The following is an 18,557-nucleotide window of genomic DNA, read 5'->3' as shown; positions in this document are numbered from 1 at the left end:
GAGAGGTGTTTCATGCTTTTACTGGAGAGGGTGCAAGGGAGCGAAGTTCGCAATGAATGAGGTGAGGATATAGAGAGGAGAAGGCTTAGCTGAACGGTGTTAGAAGGTAACGCAGAGAGTTTCCAAAACTCTTAAAATGTTTGCATTGTCCACATATATGTGGCAATGGGCTTCTCTGGCTTTATGGAAGGTACTGTAAGGGTCTCAGAGGTAGGTGGTGGGAAGGGTAGGATGTCACATCATTTTAGGTGTCTCATTTTGCTGTATCACATTTCATTAAAACATTATTTGGGTAAAGTCAAACAGGGTGTTGTGAGGAGGGGAGTCACAATATTGGGGGTAACGATAGAGTTACTGACCGTGTCCTTCGGGTCTGGGGAGTCTGGCGGGGGCTCTGGACCTACTGTATGTAGCTCAATGACAGAGGGGACCAACAGTGGTGCCCCCTGGTTGCCATCTAAGGAGGGGGCAGTGGGAGGAAGGAGAGGACGAGGGGGCACTAGTGTTTGTCGTGACACTATCATACACACACTAAACGTTTGAAGGAGGGGATATCCAAAGGGTAGAGTTGGTACCAAAAGAAATTAAGGGAAATCAAAGAGAAGAGTGTATCACAAATGGTCAGTCTGCTGTCAGTTAAAGGACACTAATGGGTTACTACGAGGAGTGATCGAAAGGGACCAAGGCAAGGATAAGTGGAAGGTTTCTGTGGAAAAAAGTGGCAGGCCCTCACTGCATTTATATTACTGTAAAGAGATGTTTTCCTTCATTATAATGCCAACTGTAACATTACAAAAGAGAAGTCAACCCTGGATCACCCAAATGATCATAACCTGTACTGACATTAATAAAATAATGGATCTCTGTCTGAAATGTATTTAAATATACATATATCTCTAATTTATTGTGTAACGCAAAGGCTTTATTTTGGAGAACAAAGCCACATTTTACACCACAAAATGTTTTTTGGCTTCATTTTGTAATATGAGGTTTTGCAAAATATCTGTGTTACATAAAATAAATACTTAATTAAAGGCTTTACCTGCATATATAACTTTACAGAGCTTGTAACTTTAACTATCTGGTCAAAGATGATGCTCTATTTGCTTCTAGATAGAGAGACAGCACCCTCTAATGGCAGAAAGGCATCATTGCACACATAGTAAACTGGCAACAGGTACATAAAGGTTTTTGAAAGAGGTACATTTGCTTTAAGCAGAGAGCTTTGCTTTTACTTTGAACACCAAAGTTTTAACTCTGCTCCTTATTGGCCATCATTCCTCTTAATACATTATTAGTCATATATCATTACATTTCTAACAGCATCTGTCTTCAAGCATGACTAACCAATGCTTTATTTCTATCCTCTATTGTATATATAACCTTGGGGTGGGAGGTGAGGTGGTAAAGGTGGTCATTCTCATTTTGGGGGTGAGCTCGGAGGGGTTGCTGGGTTCATAGGAGTGCTGCACGATCAGGGCACAGGGAATGTCGCAGCATGCTGGGGGCTGGTAATGGGTGGCGGTGGGGGCAGTGGTGTTGGGGTTCTGGTTCTGACCACCCAGGGTCAGAGGGTGCTCGTTGGGGCTGTGAGGGCAAGGATCAGCAGCTTGTCTGACAGATGGGCCATCTGCCTGCGTCTGGTGTGGGTGTGTGACGTGCATGTGGGTGTGAGCAAAGAGGACAGGAGAGAGAGAGAGCGAGAGAGAGAGGGTGAGGGGAGAGATATGTGGAGTAATTCATATAAATGTGTTTGTGTATTTGTGTGCATGCAAGTTGAGTGGGACGATTAAAACAAGCCAAAAAATGAAGCCAAATAGACACACAGGCAGACAATCAGCAGACGGGCAGAGACAGAGAAGGGATGAGTGACAGACAAGATCAGGCAGATGGCAGGATTGTAAGGTGGAGGAGAGAGAGAAGTCAATTGGAGAGACAGACGGGTGGGGGGTGAGCGAGAAAAAAGACACGGCAGTCAGTCAGCACACACAGTTAAGCAGGTCGTTCTGTGTTGTGTCTTCAGAGAGACATTCACACGTCGTTATATACCTGGAGAGGGGAGATGTTTAAATGGCATTTTGTACTGCTCTTTCCCTCTCTCTCTCCCCCTCTCGCCCGCTACACCCCTCAACACAGAGTACTTATCTACAAAAACAAAACAAAAAGGAAATATGAGAGCTTTGAGCCACAGTGACACAGATCATTTTATATATAGCGTTAGAACGAGTAGGCTGGCAATTCCCATCCAAACCACACACTTCAAAAAGAAGAGGTCAGCTGTTTTAGGTGTACCAAAGGAGATGATACACAAGGAAGTGCCCGCTCTTCTCATGCTAAACCTACATGGATTATATGAATTATCAGACATGGTCAAAACCACAGACGTTACCATTATGGAAGAGTTCTGACAAAAAAAATCATTTGTATTTTGTAAATATGCAGCGGTATAGTTACTCTCAATTTTGAACTTTTAGAGATGTGGGGTGATTCCAATGGCAGAACTCTTTCATACAAACTTTTCGTGGCACATATATATATAGGCCAAAAGGGTAAAGCAATACAGCCGCCCTGTTATGAATGAAATGGGCCTCAGACACTCATCTGGAAATAGCTTGTCAAAAGAATCAAGATGTTAAAATGTAGACTATAACTTCCAAAGCGATGTTAAGGGGAACCTTGATCCATTTTCCTTAGATATACAGTACTATCGTTACAAACATGCCCAGATATCACCCACTCAGGCACCAACCCAAAATGAGTTCAGATGTTTTTGAGCACAGTAAGACAGTAGCAATACGGAGGAAGATGACTAATTTCCAAAACATGTAGGTAAAATGCACATTTATGTGTTATCAAATGGGATATATTCAGGATGTAAGAACTGTAGTTCACTGTCCTCAAAATTCAGTAAACTAATATGTGAACTATCAAAGATCCCAAGACAGCAGGGATGACTTTTAATACATAGTCCTTTATTTTGTGTGCATATCCTTGTCAAATGTGCTCAATCATGATACATCATTGGTGACTCTGAGGAAATATGTGTTTTTGCGTTTGTGAGTGAATAAGCCCAGTAGAAGCAAACTGTTCACATTGAGAAGCAGCCTCATACATAGCAATGTCAGCCATTCCACAACACATAACACAGACCCATAACACAGACACAAACACTGACATATAGACTAGCTTACATTTAAAAGCAGTTGCCACAGCTTTACAGCAATGAATGTAAAGGCATGTACAGACATTACAGTGTTTGGTTATGTATGTTTTAGTATGTATAAGAAACACAGAGACACAAAAACATCTTAGTTGGATTTAAGTTTGAGCAGTGAATTTGGGGACTTTCATTTATACAGGAAGCATGTGTGTGGCAGGTGGGGATGGTGTTTTGGTCATATAATCTAATGGATGAACACAGTCATGATGTGTGCCAGTGTTAACTGAGTTTAAGTGAAACATGACCATCTTAAGTCCTGTATAGGTCACTGAGAGCATGATCTGAAAACCATCGGGGATTATGAAGCAAGTTGAAAACAAACTGAACAAACATATCTTGCGTTTATGGGTTTCATGATATGGCATATCTGACATAAAGTTTGAGCATTCGTTATATTGACACAAGACTGAAGTGACTGAAGAGGCAAGCTAAACGTGAGGCAAAGATGATGTGTATGCACGCATGTGTGAGAGTGAGCTCAGTGGTGTGTGTGCGTTACTGTAAAAGCAGCCATACAGGGAAAGCTGTTTGTCATCTTCAAGGAGGAAAAATGAGCACTGTTAGTGTACTTTTGAATATATAATCCATAGATTTTATTCAACAAACATCTTTGACAATTGAGGCCCAACTGCACTCAACCTGCACTAACCCTTTTTACATTTGTGCACTTGCTCATTTTAGATTAAGCCAAGGGGAGTTAGATCAGGTAGTGCGCAAGTTAATTTTGAATGTTGAATGTAACACCATGGTTTTAGTGATTTCCACAATTGTCATTATGGTTCAAAAGGAATATTGTCAGTCTGCCATAATACATTCAATAATAGTAAAGAAAAACGTGTATTCCTATGAGGCTGATATTAGCCTGAAATATCTATGAACAGTAAGTCTTTCTGGACACAGTAACTCACATTGGAAGTAGAGTCCTCATTCCAAGTCTGCACTCCCAATTCATAATCCTGGTGCCAATGAATCTTACTAAGGCAAGTTTTCCAGGCCCAGGCATAAAGAGTGGGTCACCAGGCTTTCCTATTTAATGTGAAGTTTGCAAAAATGCACAAGGAGCTGCATGCTCTTGGCTCAGTGTGATGATCTCAAGTGGTGTTAGCATTCCCTGTGACAGAGGCCAACACGTTCTTCATTTAAACTGACAGAGAGCGAGGCGTCTAGTGGAGTTAATTACAAGCTTTATGGTTTGCTTCACTTTATTAATTTAACTTTAGGAAGTTGGATGACATTAAATACTCTAGACTTACTCCATTGGCCATGACTAAGGCCAAAATTGCACGCAGAGGCAAGAGTTCCTCCCCAGTCGATAAAATGCAACATATGCAATTTATCTAATTAGCTGCTTTGAAGTTGACTTAAATTTGTCTTCCTTCCTCCACTGAGTCAGGACATGCTGGAGTGGTCCCAGCTTGACTCTCTCTCTCCTTCGGTTCTCAGCAGCCATCTTTGCAGCTGGTTGCCCATTTGGAAAGATTCTGCACAGATGGTGACTTGAGATCTGAGTATGGTATTCCCACTATTTTTACATATATTATGATGGGATAATTTTAGGAAGAATCAAGAATAATATTTCAGCCAAATGAAAAACTTTGTCTGGCCTTTACAGACAATTTGTCATTCTTAAGGCCAGGGTATGATCGGAATTAACCAATTCATACTACGTGTCGTCCACCACACGTAGTGCCGACCATGTCTGAAGGCAAAAGTGTTTATCTTTGTCCCAAACAGCCACACTCAAAGGTACGGAGCCCCGGAGGTGACATGGAGGGAAAAAAAACAAAAAAAAAAAACATGTACTGGTGGCAAACACTAACTCTTGAAAGTCGAGATCTCGAGCGTATGGTATCGGAGAAAAAAAAATTATAGAAAAAAAAAAAAAAAAAAAAAAAAAAAAAGAGAGAAAAAAAAAATAAACACGCATTGGGGACAAACACTAACTCGAGATCTCGACTTTCAAAGTCGAGATCTCGACTTTCAAAGTCGAGATCTCGACTTTCAAAGTGAACAAAGTGATCCAGTCCAGAAGTCAGCAGGAGGCGGAGATTTCCGGCCGGGGCAGCGCGTATCCTCCCCCGAGGAGGAACAGAGCGTCGCCGCTGCTGCAGCGGTCACCCCGGTCATGTTTCGTCCCAGCAGTAGCCTACGGCCTGGGGCTCCAGCTGCGTGCGTGTCGGTTTTGGCTCCCAGGAAGCGGGCAGTGAGCTCCAGATCCTGCAGCCGCAAAACGGACGTCTGCTGCCCCGGGGGCAGCTGTGTTCTTGCCCAAGGGAAGAGACGCTGCCGCCGGCAGCTTTGCTCGCGCTGCTCGCCGGTCCCTGCTGATCCAGATGGGACCGGACAAAGACACAGTGGTGATCGGAGGATCGGGAGGTCGAGATCCGACTTTGAAACTTCGAGATCTCGAAGTTAGTGTTTGTCCCCAGTACGTGTTTATTTTATTTTTTCTCCTTCGTTTTTTCCGCCGCAACCTCGATCTCGACTTTGAAAGTCGAGATCTCGAAGTTAGTGTTTGCCACCAGTACATGTATTTTTTTTTTTTTTTTCTTCGTTTTTTCCTCCATGTCACCTCCGGGGCTCCGTACAAAGGCGGGGTAAAAAGCTTGCTGTTTTAGAAACAGGCAAGAAAACAATAATTACTAATCTCTCACCTCCACACACCTGGCCCTTCGCTGAGTAAAGTGGGCGCGCTTGTCGAATTGTTGGTTTAAGAAAGTTAAAAAAATTGTTGGATGCAGCCTCCCCAGTCGATAAGGAGTGAGTGAAGGGGGATTCAGACGCTGTTTGATGATCCGACAAGCAATTAGTTTGAAGCGTACTGACCCCCTTGAGGTTCTGTGGTTACTCTGTGCAAACCAATGGCAATCAATAGGGCAATGATTTGATATAGTGAAGGATAAATGTCATGGGTCAACTATCAAAAACAACTATGGCTGACTGAGCCAACTTCATTTTACCATGGAAGCACTGAAGGGGCTATTCTAATGATGCACTATAACTTTGTACTTAGCTTGGATATCCCACTGCTTTGCTCCCACTATTATCCCAAAGCTTTGTATTGGAATAAAATATTACTCCCTCCTCTAAAAAAACCGTAATAACTTGAAAACTTTACACTTCTTTTATTGTTGCTTAATGAGGCAGTGGACTAATAATAGAACTATCACTAACTGGAATTATATAATAATGTATATACATATGAAGTGCACCGTATCAAACATATGTGACTTCTAAACCAATAATAGTGATTTCCATATGTCAGTAAAGCCTTAATAAAATCTTAAAGATCTACAAAGAGAATTAAAGACTATCACCGTTTGAATCCCTGCTGTCCCTCCTATTCAATGTTGTAACTCTACTCCTGCGCTCAGTCGGGGGCTGATTCCACTGGCTGCTCTTAGTGGCTAATGAAGATGGCGGGGGGCGTGTGTGTTGCAGCTGAACCACACTGTGCTTAACATGACTTTGGGTGCGACCAAAGGTTTGGTGTCTATGCGGCTGCTCGGTTGGCGGACATGACTACTGATCTGAATGACAGATTAAAGCTGGTAACTGAGCAGGGGGCTAGAGGTAGGGGTATATATGATTTGTCTGTCAGTGTGTGTACTGAAGAAAATATTGTTGTCTGATCCAAAACAAAATTACATTGGCAGTCGTTTGGGTGCCAATGTTGCATATGTTGCAACATAGAATCTAGGAAAATGATAACAAACAATACAGTGTGACCCAACATGTTTAACTGACCTATTTCTGGTTGTGTTGAGAGCAGCAACGTGGTTTCACCTGACTGGGCTTCAAAATTGATACTGATGACTGCATTTGTTCTTTAGACACAATGCTTAGCCACTGAATCAACTGAGAGATATAGAATCTCTGTTTTAGTCACATACTAAAGGACCTCTACATGATGGGCTGTAGCATGCACAGTAAATATTTAATATATGTACCTTGATTTACCAATGCAATTAGATGGTGAAGAATTAAATCATGGCAGCAACAAATAAAGAAGCTAAATTAAGATCAAGCCTGCTGTTGAGCATGTTGCTCTATTCTCAGTGCAGTTTGTAGCCAGTTTAACGGCACATCATGCCAGATGCATGGGGAACTTCTACATGGCAAAATGACTGAGATGGGAGGAGTCTGCCTGCAGCTTTAAAGCACCTGCTTGTGTATGCACAGAAGTGTGCAAATCCTCTCACATCAGCAAGCCTTAAAATTGATTCATTTTCTAAGGAGGAAAGAGGAATCCACTTTTAAATTAAAAATGAAACAATTAAATAAATCAATGAACAAACAGCCCAAAGGACAAGCAATAATTACAACAAATCATTTGCCACTGTTGATCAGTTGTAAGCGATTGCACTGGACTGCAGTAAACAAAGCTGTGAGACTTCCAAGTAGTTTGTCAAACAAGCCTGTGCACACTACAGTGATCACAGCTGATGGGGCACATCAGTCAAGTCCCAAAGCAGCTTTTTGCCTGCAATAAAACACCAATTTTTATTTAGTTTGTATTATATTATGTTTGTTTGTGTCAAAAGAGGTCACCACCAAAGTCACATCAATGACAACTTATAAGTGGATGAAATATTCTCCAAAAGCTAGAAACTGTAGTGATGTAGTACTGCAAGAATGTGTGATGATGCACCAATGTTGGACCAGAAGCTGCTCATTTAAAACCATCTGGAACCAATGGTTCATAGAGTTTTCATGTTGAAACTTTCCCCCTAAATGACTTTCCAGATGACTGGTGTTAACATTCTTTTATCATGCAAAGTAACCTGCTCTGATATTAAATCATCCTGGGTATAGCCACAAGTTTCATTCCCATCTTTTTGTCATCTTTTCTAATTTATTCTTGGTGGGACTTTAAGTTAGCATGGCACCACAGATTAAGTAGTTTCTGGCAGTCAGAGTCATGCAGAGATGTTCACTTAGACAGTCCTTATTAGTGTAATAAAAGCCCCCTCCATTAAAGCCCATTTTGGCAACCAGGCAACAGCTGTAATACATTATGGTAGACTATTCAAAAGACCTCTCTTCTGATTGACGGTAAGCTGGTTTGATATCTGTAAGGACTGGAAGTTGAAAGATAGGGCATGTCATTTTCTACATTACTTCCCTAAAGTCATAATCCACAAGTTCACTTTAACCTGCCTTTATCAAATAGATTCTGCTGAGGTGAAAAAGCAATTGTTTGAAGCTGAAGTAATTTACCTGATGGCAAAAAACATTTTCTGCTAAAATAAATCTGTGCTGCTTGTTAATGCCTCAGTCTAATTTGTTACCAACAAATAAATAATAATTAACTCTAAACCAAAAGTGAAAATAGTTTCACCCATAATTACATTTCTTTCAGTTAATCAGTGGCATGTTTTGCATAACAAATTTGCTACACTTTGCTGGAATTTCAGTTTTGATCAAAGTTATTTACTTAAATACCTTTCTCCCACTGTGTTTTGGTAAACATCGCAGTAGGCATGAGAGGTGACAACGTGGGTTGGCGTTAAAGTGGAAGTTAAATTGGAAGCTGCTACAAAATCCTTATCAAATCCCTTTGTGTATAAAACAATGACTTATATAGAGAGGTTGCAACCACTCATTATATTATATCATTATACTCCATTTATTCTGGTGAAAAGGGCCTGAGCTTGTGTGATTACGTGCAATAATAGAAATGCAACTTAACATGTTGCCATTTGTGTCTTTCTTTTAAGATGTTACCTGTCTTGTCTATGGTGGAGCAAACAGCTACCAAATCACAACAGACTGCAGGGTTTCTACGAGGGGAAGATTTTGCCAGCGTCACTTTGATTGCCTGAAATGATATCCCTGCTGAGGTGATCAACCGCATATAGGCTGATTGGCTATTTCACAGGGCGCTAATGCTAATTTACAAGGTGGAGTGTTGCCACCATTTTAAAGGGAACGCTGGTATAAATATCCATGTTTATTATGGTGAGTCAGTGTTTCTGACTTTGTCTTGGTCAAGGCACGCTGCAGCATTCAAACAGGCCCTCGGGCTATTTTTGTATTCTGCTTTTAACATTGCCAGTGTTCTCTTTTCTCCAAAACATTAACTTTTCAGAAAAATAAGTGGTCGATTACCCTGTTGACACTGACGCATTTGGCTCATTTTAAATTAACCGACACCTAAATTAATAAAACATTTAAAAAGAGGTGAGTGTATGCAGTAGCACAATACTGAATACATTATAGGGCCAATAGAGTACATACTTAGTAGTTTCTATTCATATTGAGGATCTGGACTGTGATTGTGCATTGTCAGGGTGTAAAGAGATGTGTGTTAAGGATTGTGTAGGGACAATATAAACATGGTCTTGGGGGACTGAATATTTAACTGTGAAGAAATGCAGCTACATCAACTAATTCATAATACTTAAAAAACCCCAGTATGTGTGTATAATGTGAGTATGTGTATCATGCATGTGTTACCCAGGCTATCTAATTTTACATTATAGTTAAAGTTATATATCTTATTTGGCATCAGTATGAATGACAGTACTGCCATTCATACATTAACTAATGAGGACTAAGAAGAGAATATAAACATTAACACTTCTTTCAAGTAAGTTAAGTTAAATTGTCTTTTGGCAGATAATGTCTCTTTTTAATTTGATGGTAACTTTAACCACGCCAACAATTAGACTTTTTAACATGACAGGATGCTTATACAAGCTGACAGTCCTATTAAGATCATGATGTGGGTGAGAAGGGAAAATTAATACAATGTTCTCAGGGACATTCAAGCACTGTTTGACCTTTCTTTCCCTGCCTACATATGCAGAGATTTATATACATAAGACTACGCAAAAGATCAATGCTGGTTATGTCACTGGAGAGCTAATATAGCACCTCCAGGATTCTTTTGGACAGGATGTGCAAAAGCTGAGCAACAAATACAGCTCCAGCCTGTGCTATCAGCATAGTGTTGCTGATGTTGCTTGTGTGCAAATTTTGTTCAGGGGAAATAACATTGTGAACATGGGAGGTTTTCAAAGGTTCCAGACGCTGTCAGTGTCATAACTCCTTCACAAGGAAGGCTCTGCTTTTATCTCTCTTCCTCATGCATACTGACTAAAGAAATTACTTTTTTTTTCAACTTAGCATCCTATTTTGTAATGCTACACCATTTTCCCCTTGCCTCAGCTAAACCTGAAAATTAACCCATCATCCATCCAATCATCATCTGTCCACTCTTACTTTTTCTTTTTTGATCCCTCCTTTCCTTTTTCTCTACCTATTACGCCACTTCTTTCCCCTCTCACAACATAAGAGAAGACCTGGGATGTATTATAAGCCCTATACCTCTCTCTGTAGCATCATTCCTCCTTTCAGTCACCCATCAATCACCCTACCTCCTTGGAGGGGACCCTGGATCCCTTCCTCCGTGACCACCAGCTTTCCACCATGGCAATGAGGCAGGAGAGCACCACGCCGGCTGCCAGGACGCAGAAAACGCCGGCAAAGCTGTGGATGTCCAGGGCGCTGCCGCGCTGTCGTGTTTGGACTGAGCTGTAGAGGTCGCAGGGGCTGTCCTTGGGCCACCACTTGACTTTCAGTATATCCATGTCACCATTCTGCTGGAGCTCCAAGATTCTGTGACATAGGCAGGAGACGCAGGCATGTAAGCATAGAGCCGTGTACAGTAAGGGTGCATACTTTACACACACTGACACAGAAGCTACAAATGTACAAATCTTTGTAAAATACTTACAGCAAGCATACATGAAAAGGTGGACATACATGAATGAATGAATTAATGAATGAATGAATGAATGTATGTGTAATTGCATGAATGAGCAACAAGCCGGCAAAATTCAGAAGAGTAAGATAACACCGTGCAGAGTGAGGATCGCTATTAGGTATGATAATTGATGGTGTCTGAATGCCATTTGAATGATTACAGAGTCATAAACGCTTTTATTAAATCAGGGAGAATGAAACATATTTGCAATATAAGTCAACTGCACAAAACCTGTCAACACTGCAGCTTTTACTGCAGTTGCCATAGCTTCTCTCTTCCATTTGAGGGCAGTGTTTGCCAGTTAAAATCCTCCCTAATCCCTGACAACCATATTGGGCTGTCAAACTCATTATGGCCAACATTAATATGTTTTGCAGCACAGCGCGAGTACACTGCCACAATGTCATTATGCAGCCTAGCTTTAGTCCCACGATTGATGGCTTCAGAGAGGATACAGCTCAGAGGTTGATGGGGTCCCTCTGTTAGCCTTCAGCTTATTATTTAACTGGGTCGTTCGTTTTGGTTTGGAGGGGAGTTGCAGACACAGACACACAGACACACACACACACACACACACACAGGCGAACAGAGGCTGTGTTTGCATTCGGCTGGATATTTAACAATGTGGCATGGAGGAGAGAGGAGCACAGGGAAAGAGAGAGAAAAAAGGCAATGTGGGAATGTGTGTGTGCGTGTTTGCCTCACAGGCAAATATACTGTATACTAACAGAAAACAAATAGAAGCAAATAATCCCTAAAAGATAAAGTAAGCCACCACACTGGTTGACACCGACAGGGTAGATACACATTCAGAAATGAACAAAGTCACAAAAGTTGACTGCATGCATGTCAAAGCAAACTTAAACAAAAGTCCTACATGTGTACCTAGAGACAGATGTTTGCAATTATCTGCACAACTTCCTGGGGACAAACCCCTCCTGCAATTTCAGTGACAACACGCTGACATGAATTAAAGTGCCCATCTTTCATCTCTTCATTTTTTTCTCATGCGGAATACACAAAACGGACTGAAATCAATCAAGAAATGCAAATGAGCCCTGCAGACAGTTTACATAATTAATTTCATCCACAATAGCCAGAAAAAAACATGGCTCATTTCAATGTAAATCAGCTAAACAGGCTCAGCACGTTGCTCTATAACCATGTCACTCTCATTTAGGGACAGTCTCTTCACACTTCCTGGGCTCTACTGAGCTGGTGGGACTGGGGAACGACATGGGTAAAATGCCAGTTGGGGTTTTAATTGATGGGACAGCGAGAGAAAATAAGAGAATAAAAAACTAATCTAAACAGCAAATCCACCAACAGTCATTCTAATACAAGATCATGTCCACCAACTGCCAGCTTGATTGTGGGATTGTTTGGCTCAGATCAGTGCAGATTAGTGCCAAGATTAGATGAGACTTTGTGTAGATGATATGCAACATTGACTCAAAACAAATGAAATCAAACTGATCTGCAATAGTGTGTAGCAGTAGTAGTAATAATAGTGGCAGCACTGGCCTAGTTGCATGCCCTGGTTATCACTCTACTGGCATAAAGAAAAGGTAGTCAGCGTAGAAATCCCTCATCGCATACCAATCCTGCATCTGATCTTTTTCAGCAGTGCAGTTGGCCCTGCTCCTTTTCTTTCAAACATGTCACTATTGGAATCAAGTTACTTTTGGACTGTAACAAAACTGCAACTCACACTTCTTTTAAATGAACGCTGAAGGCTTTGATGCTGCTTTCCTTTAAATAATTGTTCATTTCTTACACTTCACTGTAACTTTTTTAGACATTTTTAACTGCTCAATGATGTTTTATGTAAAGCACTTTGAATTGCCTTGTTGCTGAAATGTGCTATACAAATAAAGCTGCCTTGCCTAATATTGTACTGTATAACACAAGACTTGAAATTGCTTCATGCTTGACCACTCCTTGCACCCTCTGAGTGCTAGATTGCTGATTGCTGGAGGAGCAATAGCGCAAAAACACTTTACCGTTGCATGCAGGGCGCACTGTTGATATTCAAGTTGACATTGTGAAGGTTAGGTTTTTGAACAGCACCTGCGTTTAATCAAAATTCGAACAGCATCCTTACACGTTTGTTTTTAGCTGATGATAGTATCACAGAAAAATCACGGTTTATAAAAGTTAAAGCAAGCTTTTTTTCCCCAAAGTGTCGTGCCTTTCATACAGTACTGACCTTTTTTTATGTCACTCTGACAACAGATGCTTCACACACACAAACAAGCCGGCACTCTGACAGACGGCTTCAGAGAAAGACAGATTACACACAGGCTAATGAGATGGAAGAAGAGCGACCCCACCTATCAAAGAAGCCAGGCAATGTTTTGTCAAAATATTTCATCATTTCTTGCTTGAAAGTCTGCCAACTTTCTTGTCTAACATGATGTCTTTTCATGTCTGTCGAGAGAAAGAGGCATGCTTTATGTTTGAAGTTGCCGTCTGTTATCTCTGCTCATGAATTGACTGTCACCAATTTCATGTCGCACAGGTTTTTGTATGGCACTTGTGGAAATAAGCGGTTGCATTTTCCTGTTTCATCTACTTTAACATCTGTGAACATAATTACTATTGACAGTAAATGCCTTTGTAGCAAAATTCTACAAATGGGGTTTTGCTAATGACCTTTGATGGAAAACAAATAAACAGTGGAAATGGTAATTAACATGTCCGTCCTTGCAGGAAGAAATAGCAATGGCAGCAGAATTTTATTGTCAAATATCCTATAGAAAACCCAATGATTTCACAAGTTTATGATCTTGCTGTGTGTTGAGATTACTTGCTGTGTCTATAAGTTAAATATATACTTTAATTTTCAAATATGTATTCAAAATCCCTAAATGCCTACATTACCCTAGCCTACTCCAGACAATCAAAAGGGTTCCCAAACAAAACAACAAAGAATAACTAAAAAGGTTTACTCCACATCTTGATCAAATATCAAAACATTTCAAAAGGAGACTTTTATCAGAGGAATAATTAGGATGTGTGTCTAAGCTGTATGTTACTCCGAGGGAGGACAGAGCAAAACAGATTTGAGATTCAGGACAGTGCTTTCTCTCTCCCCTCTATTACAACGCTGTCTGCCTGTGGAGCTCATCATCTATCATTCTGAACTAATTGACCTATCAGAGTAATGCAAAAGCTGCTTCCCCAATAGGCCCTTGAATCAAACCCTAACGCTGACATGCACTCACAAGAACACGCACACACATTATTGCTGCATTTACCTTTTCATTTATCTAATTGATGTTTAGTTGCCATTATCCTGCCCACAAAAATACACTGATTTAACTCTGCAATAGTAGAGCGTGCCTGGGTTTGGACAGAATGGTGCAAGCCAAAAGTGAAGTGGAAGATGTTTACGTGCTAAAATATGAGGGCAATCCAGACATAATACCTCACAAATGGAATATGGGCTTGCCTGAGTGATTCAAGTTCAAATGCTTGTTCAGAATGCCTCCGCACATGTAAAATCGGTTACCACCGAGACAAGAAGAGACCTCTGTTTAGTCATGGCAGCCACAACGCAAAGGAATACTTCAACTCTGTGAGAAAAAGTGAGCACGATGATGATCATTTTTAAACATAAAAGCGGTTACAACTGCTCTCCATTTATCTCTATCCCATGGCTGACAGCCAGGATGAAAAGCCACTGTGAGCTGCCTGACAAAAACATGGCTTGAGTCAAAGGTTTCCTGCAGTACACCATCTGTCTAGATCTCTAATTTGTCTGTTGCTGTCTCACTAAAAGCAACGCATCTTCCTTAGAAAACACATATTTGCCTGTGCACACGCCAACACACAGCAGCACAGATAGAAATGTTAAACATGCACAAGCAGTGAACGTGTAGTCTCACACTCAAAGTACACTACAATTATGCAAAGCAAGGTTTGTTTGAAACAATGACAAACTGACATAAGTAGCTAATTACAGTGTGTGTGTGTGTGTGTGTGTGTGTGTGTGTGTGTGTGTGTGTGTGTGTGTGTGTGCGTCAGACACGATTTTTATGTCCTCATGAAATATCCACTTCATTACACCGAGTTTGATGAAGTTCATGATAAAGCACAGGAGAGGAAATCTGACATCTGATTCATTTTCCCCACAGCAGTGTGCTTTTCCCTACACAGATATCCAAAACCTTTTGGATTTAATATCTTAATAGAAAGAATAAAGAATTGAGGGAGTGTACACTTTAGATGTTTTCTTTCTTCCTTCCGGGTCTGGGTGTTTTTCTGCCCAAGGCGTCATCAGTCAGCACATCACTGCCTGAGGTATCGGGAAATAGATTACTTTACAGTTTTTTCCAACTGCTTACACACAAAATCTTTTCATGTCACACGATTTTTGAAACCTCTCACTCAAAGTGCAAAACTACACAGCAAATCTCCAAAACCATAAGCTATTTCTCAGGCTTTCACTCAGATTTCAACTGCATAAAACACTACACACAATTTTCTACCTAAGACACAACAATCTAACAGGAAGTGACTTGCTTTCCTTTTCTTAACACAACCAATCAAATTGCTACACTTATTTACCAGGGCGCGCACACACACACACACACACACACACACACACACACACACACATTTGCAAACACGTTATGTCATAACTGAACACTAACCAATCACTGCTTTAGTATAGGCCTATACATAGGTCAAAGGTCAGATTACCTGTTTTGAACAATGGATGCCAACAATAGACAGAGAGCAAGGGGAAGAGGAGGGAGAGACAGGGAACAACAATGAGGAGGAGGAGGAGGAGGGAAGAAGAGGAAGAAGGAGAGCCATCTCTAATGAGATCAGGGCCACACTTATTCATCATGTGATCAACCACGGATTGACCATGAGAGAAGCCCATCTTGAGTAGCTTTACAGTGGCGTCCATACTGCATGCAACTATCTAATGACTATTTCTAATGATTTTGTTTTGCATACAACAAAGTCCCCCCCCCCCCGACACACGCACACGCACAAACACACACACACACACACACACACACACACACACACACACACACACACACACACACACACACACACACACACACACACACACACACACACACACACACATTCTTTATTCTAAAAGTGATATCTTTGGTTTACATATGTTTGTACTTTTGTTTTCTTGTTTCATGCTACTGTATACAACATCGTGCTACTCTTACAAACGTAATGTTTTGCCCAATAAATATTTTCTGTTTCACTGTAACATTACATTGTTTTTTACAGTACACTTTTCAACCACTTTCAGCAAATTACTTTCTTTCTGGAACATTGTAAATGTAGATATAAGCCTATGAAAGACAAAAGAGCTTTAGATTTAGAACAACAGTGTGTACATGATATATCAAAAAATTTACTATTATGAAAAAAGTGCCATTTGATGCAAATGCTTCATTTTCAGATGTGTTTATGGTATTTTGAATGCGGTGTTTCATTTTGAAGATGTGAGGCATTTTGCATAGTTTTGAAAACATGTGGAAGCAGCTGGAAAAAACTGTAATCACTAAAAATAACACCTACTACATATAGTTGCAGTCTGAGAACATACAGTAGAGGTATTAGGGTCATGTCCTGCATTTTATAATACAGGGGTTGCTTTATACAACTGCATGTTAACATCTCTTTGAATGCATCATTGTCACAGTATATGTGATGTGAAAGTTTCAATGTCAATGCATGACTGGGAGTAAAGGGTATATGATAGTTTAAATGTAATTACAAAACAAGTGTAATCTGTGTGTCTATCCCGCTGTTATGGCCTTTTTTGTGTGAAACAGCTGTCCTGTGTGTGCATGTTCAGCATGATTGTATGTCTTATTATATAGTAGGTGTGTATGGGTATGGTGTATGCATGCGTGCATCTCCCTGCGTCTGTGTATATGTCCAGGAAACAGCTGGTGAGCTGCATTAACACTGTGTGTAATGAGTTAGCACCTTGCTTTAAGATCGTTGACTTTGACTAAGGAGATCTATAATGACTTTAACACTCCCACTGGCTGTAAAAGCCAATGAGCAAGGGTTGCCCGTATGGCGGGGGGGGGGGACGACTGATGTGCCTCTGTGTGTGTTTGTCTGTGTGCGCGCTGTCTCTGCCTCCCTGCTCTCTCCACAGTGGCGGGTAACTGCGTGGACTAGATGTTGCTATGGCAACTCTTTGGTAGCAGTCTTGATGGTGGGATGATCACACATTATTAATTGACTCAAGCTAAAAAAAAAAAAAAAGAAAGAAAGAAGAACACCATAGTGATTTGCATAAAGGAGCAAGGGACACTAGACTTGAAGAAAGAAAGATTGGGGGAAGAAGGAAAATGTGAAAGATGAGAGAATGCCTCAAATTCCATCAGGTGACAAGACACATTCATGGTACATTATACTGAGATCACACACAGGGAGGGAGAGGGAGCGAGAGAGGAAGTGACACACTAAGTATCACATGAAAACCACAGTATGGTCGCACATATACACTGTGGACACATATTTAAGCTAGAAAACATCATTGTTCACATAATGGAAAGCCGGGAAAGGAAATGAACAAAAGATGCTCTTTCATTTGTTGTCTCTCTCTCTCCCCAATGGAGAAACACACAAATAGGCTATTGTACAAGTAGGACCAATTTGAGTTTTAGACCTTCAGAATGAGGACACTTTTGCAACAATAGGTTTTCCCACACTTTTCCAAAGGGCTGTTTAGGTCTTAAGACTTGTTTTTTTGTTAGGAATAGAATTTGGTTTAGTTATGGTAAGGGTACAGGCTGCTGTTTGGTATGTGGTTGTGATGGTTAAGGTAGTTAGGGGTTAGGGAATAAATTATGTCTCCGTGGGTCCTCCCAAGTATAGAAGAAGAAGAAGAATATATATTCCATGCGTTTGGCTTATCAAAGTTCTATATGAAATTTCTTCTATACAAAAATGCTTCATGTTTAAGTATATACAAAAAAGGTTACCTGTAATACCTAAAAAGTGGGCTTTCAGGAGTTTATTTGACTTAATTTGAGCAACATCTATTTGTAACGGTTTTAATGAGCAGCCTCTAATGTTATAAATGATACCACTAGTGGAGTGAAGATGGACTGTTAAGAGATTTCATACTGTGTTGCTGCACCACTGCCAGGGGATGGGGAGTGTATTTCTAACTCAAATGGATGGTGGGGCAAAACGGAGACTACAGACTACAAAGTGAGTTTTTAAAGCCTGTTATCTCAGCACCTGGCAAACTGATCGTTGAGTCATTGATGTTGATCAACTCGGCTATCAACCCCCTCAAGGTATATTATGGCTATTTCTGCTATGGGACAGTAACAATCTCACTTATTGCCCCTTTAAATGCACTGTAACGCCATATATTGTGTTGATTCTGCAGTCTTCCCCAGGCCAATCCATAAGGCCCCTATAAATACAGGTTATGTCCCATGCTGCTCTTTCTCTAGTAGCAGATTTAACTGCAGATGTAGCCAGTTAAAATGCAGAGTGGTGTGGGTTAGATGATCAAGCATAATGTGAAACAGTTCAGTGAATTTCAGAACT

At 40.7% G+C, this 18,557-nt stretch overlaps 1 protein-coding gene across 5 annotated transcripts in view; it reads right to left on the bottom strand.

The window, feature by feature from the left end:
• The window catches only part of grid2 (glutamate receptor, ionotropic, delta 2), a 631,716-nt gene that overhangs the window by 4,451 nt on the left and 608,708 nt on the right, over window positions 1-18,557 (bottom strand). For 4 of the 5 annotated variants that reach the window (XM_039803350.1, XM_039803353.1, XM_039803354.1 and 1 more), the window contains one exon: window positions 10,603-10,843. In XM_039803350.1, coding sequence (XP_039659284.1) covers window positions 10,603-10,843 — 241 coding nt within the window. Of the gene's footprint in view, window positions 1-1,383; window positions 1,641-10,602; window positions 10,844-18,557 lie in introns of all 5 variants that reach the window. The other variant, XM_039803352.1, reaches the window with a different exon arrangement.

The sequence above is a fragment of the Perca fluviatilis genome, chromosome 6 (genome assembly GCF_010015445.1).
Source record: "Perca fluviatilis chromosome 6, GENO_Pfluv_1.0, whole genome shotgun sequence".
Taxonomy (NCBI): domain Eukaryota; kingdom Metazoa; phylum Chordata; class Actinopteri; order Perciformes; family Percidae; genus Perca; species Perca fluviatilis.
Note: the sequence above shows the minus strand (reverse complement) of the source record. Positions and strands in the feature narration are given on the sequence as shown.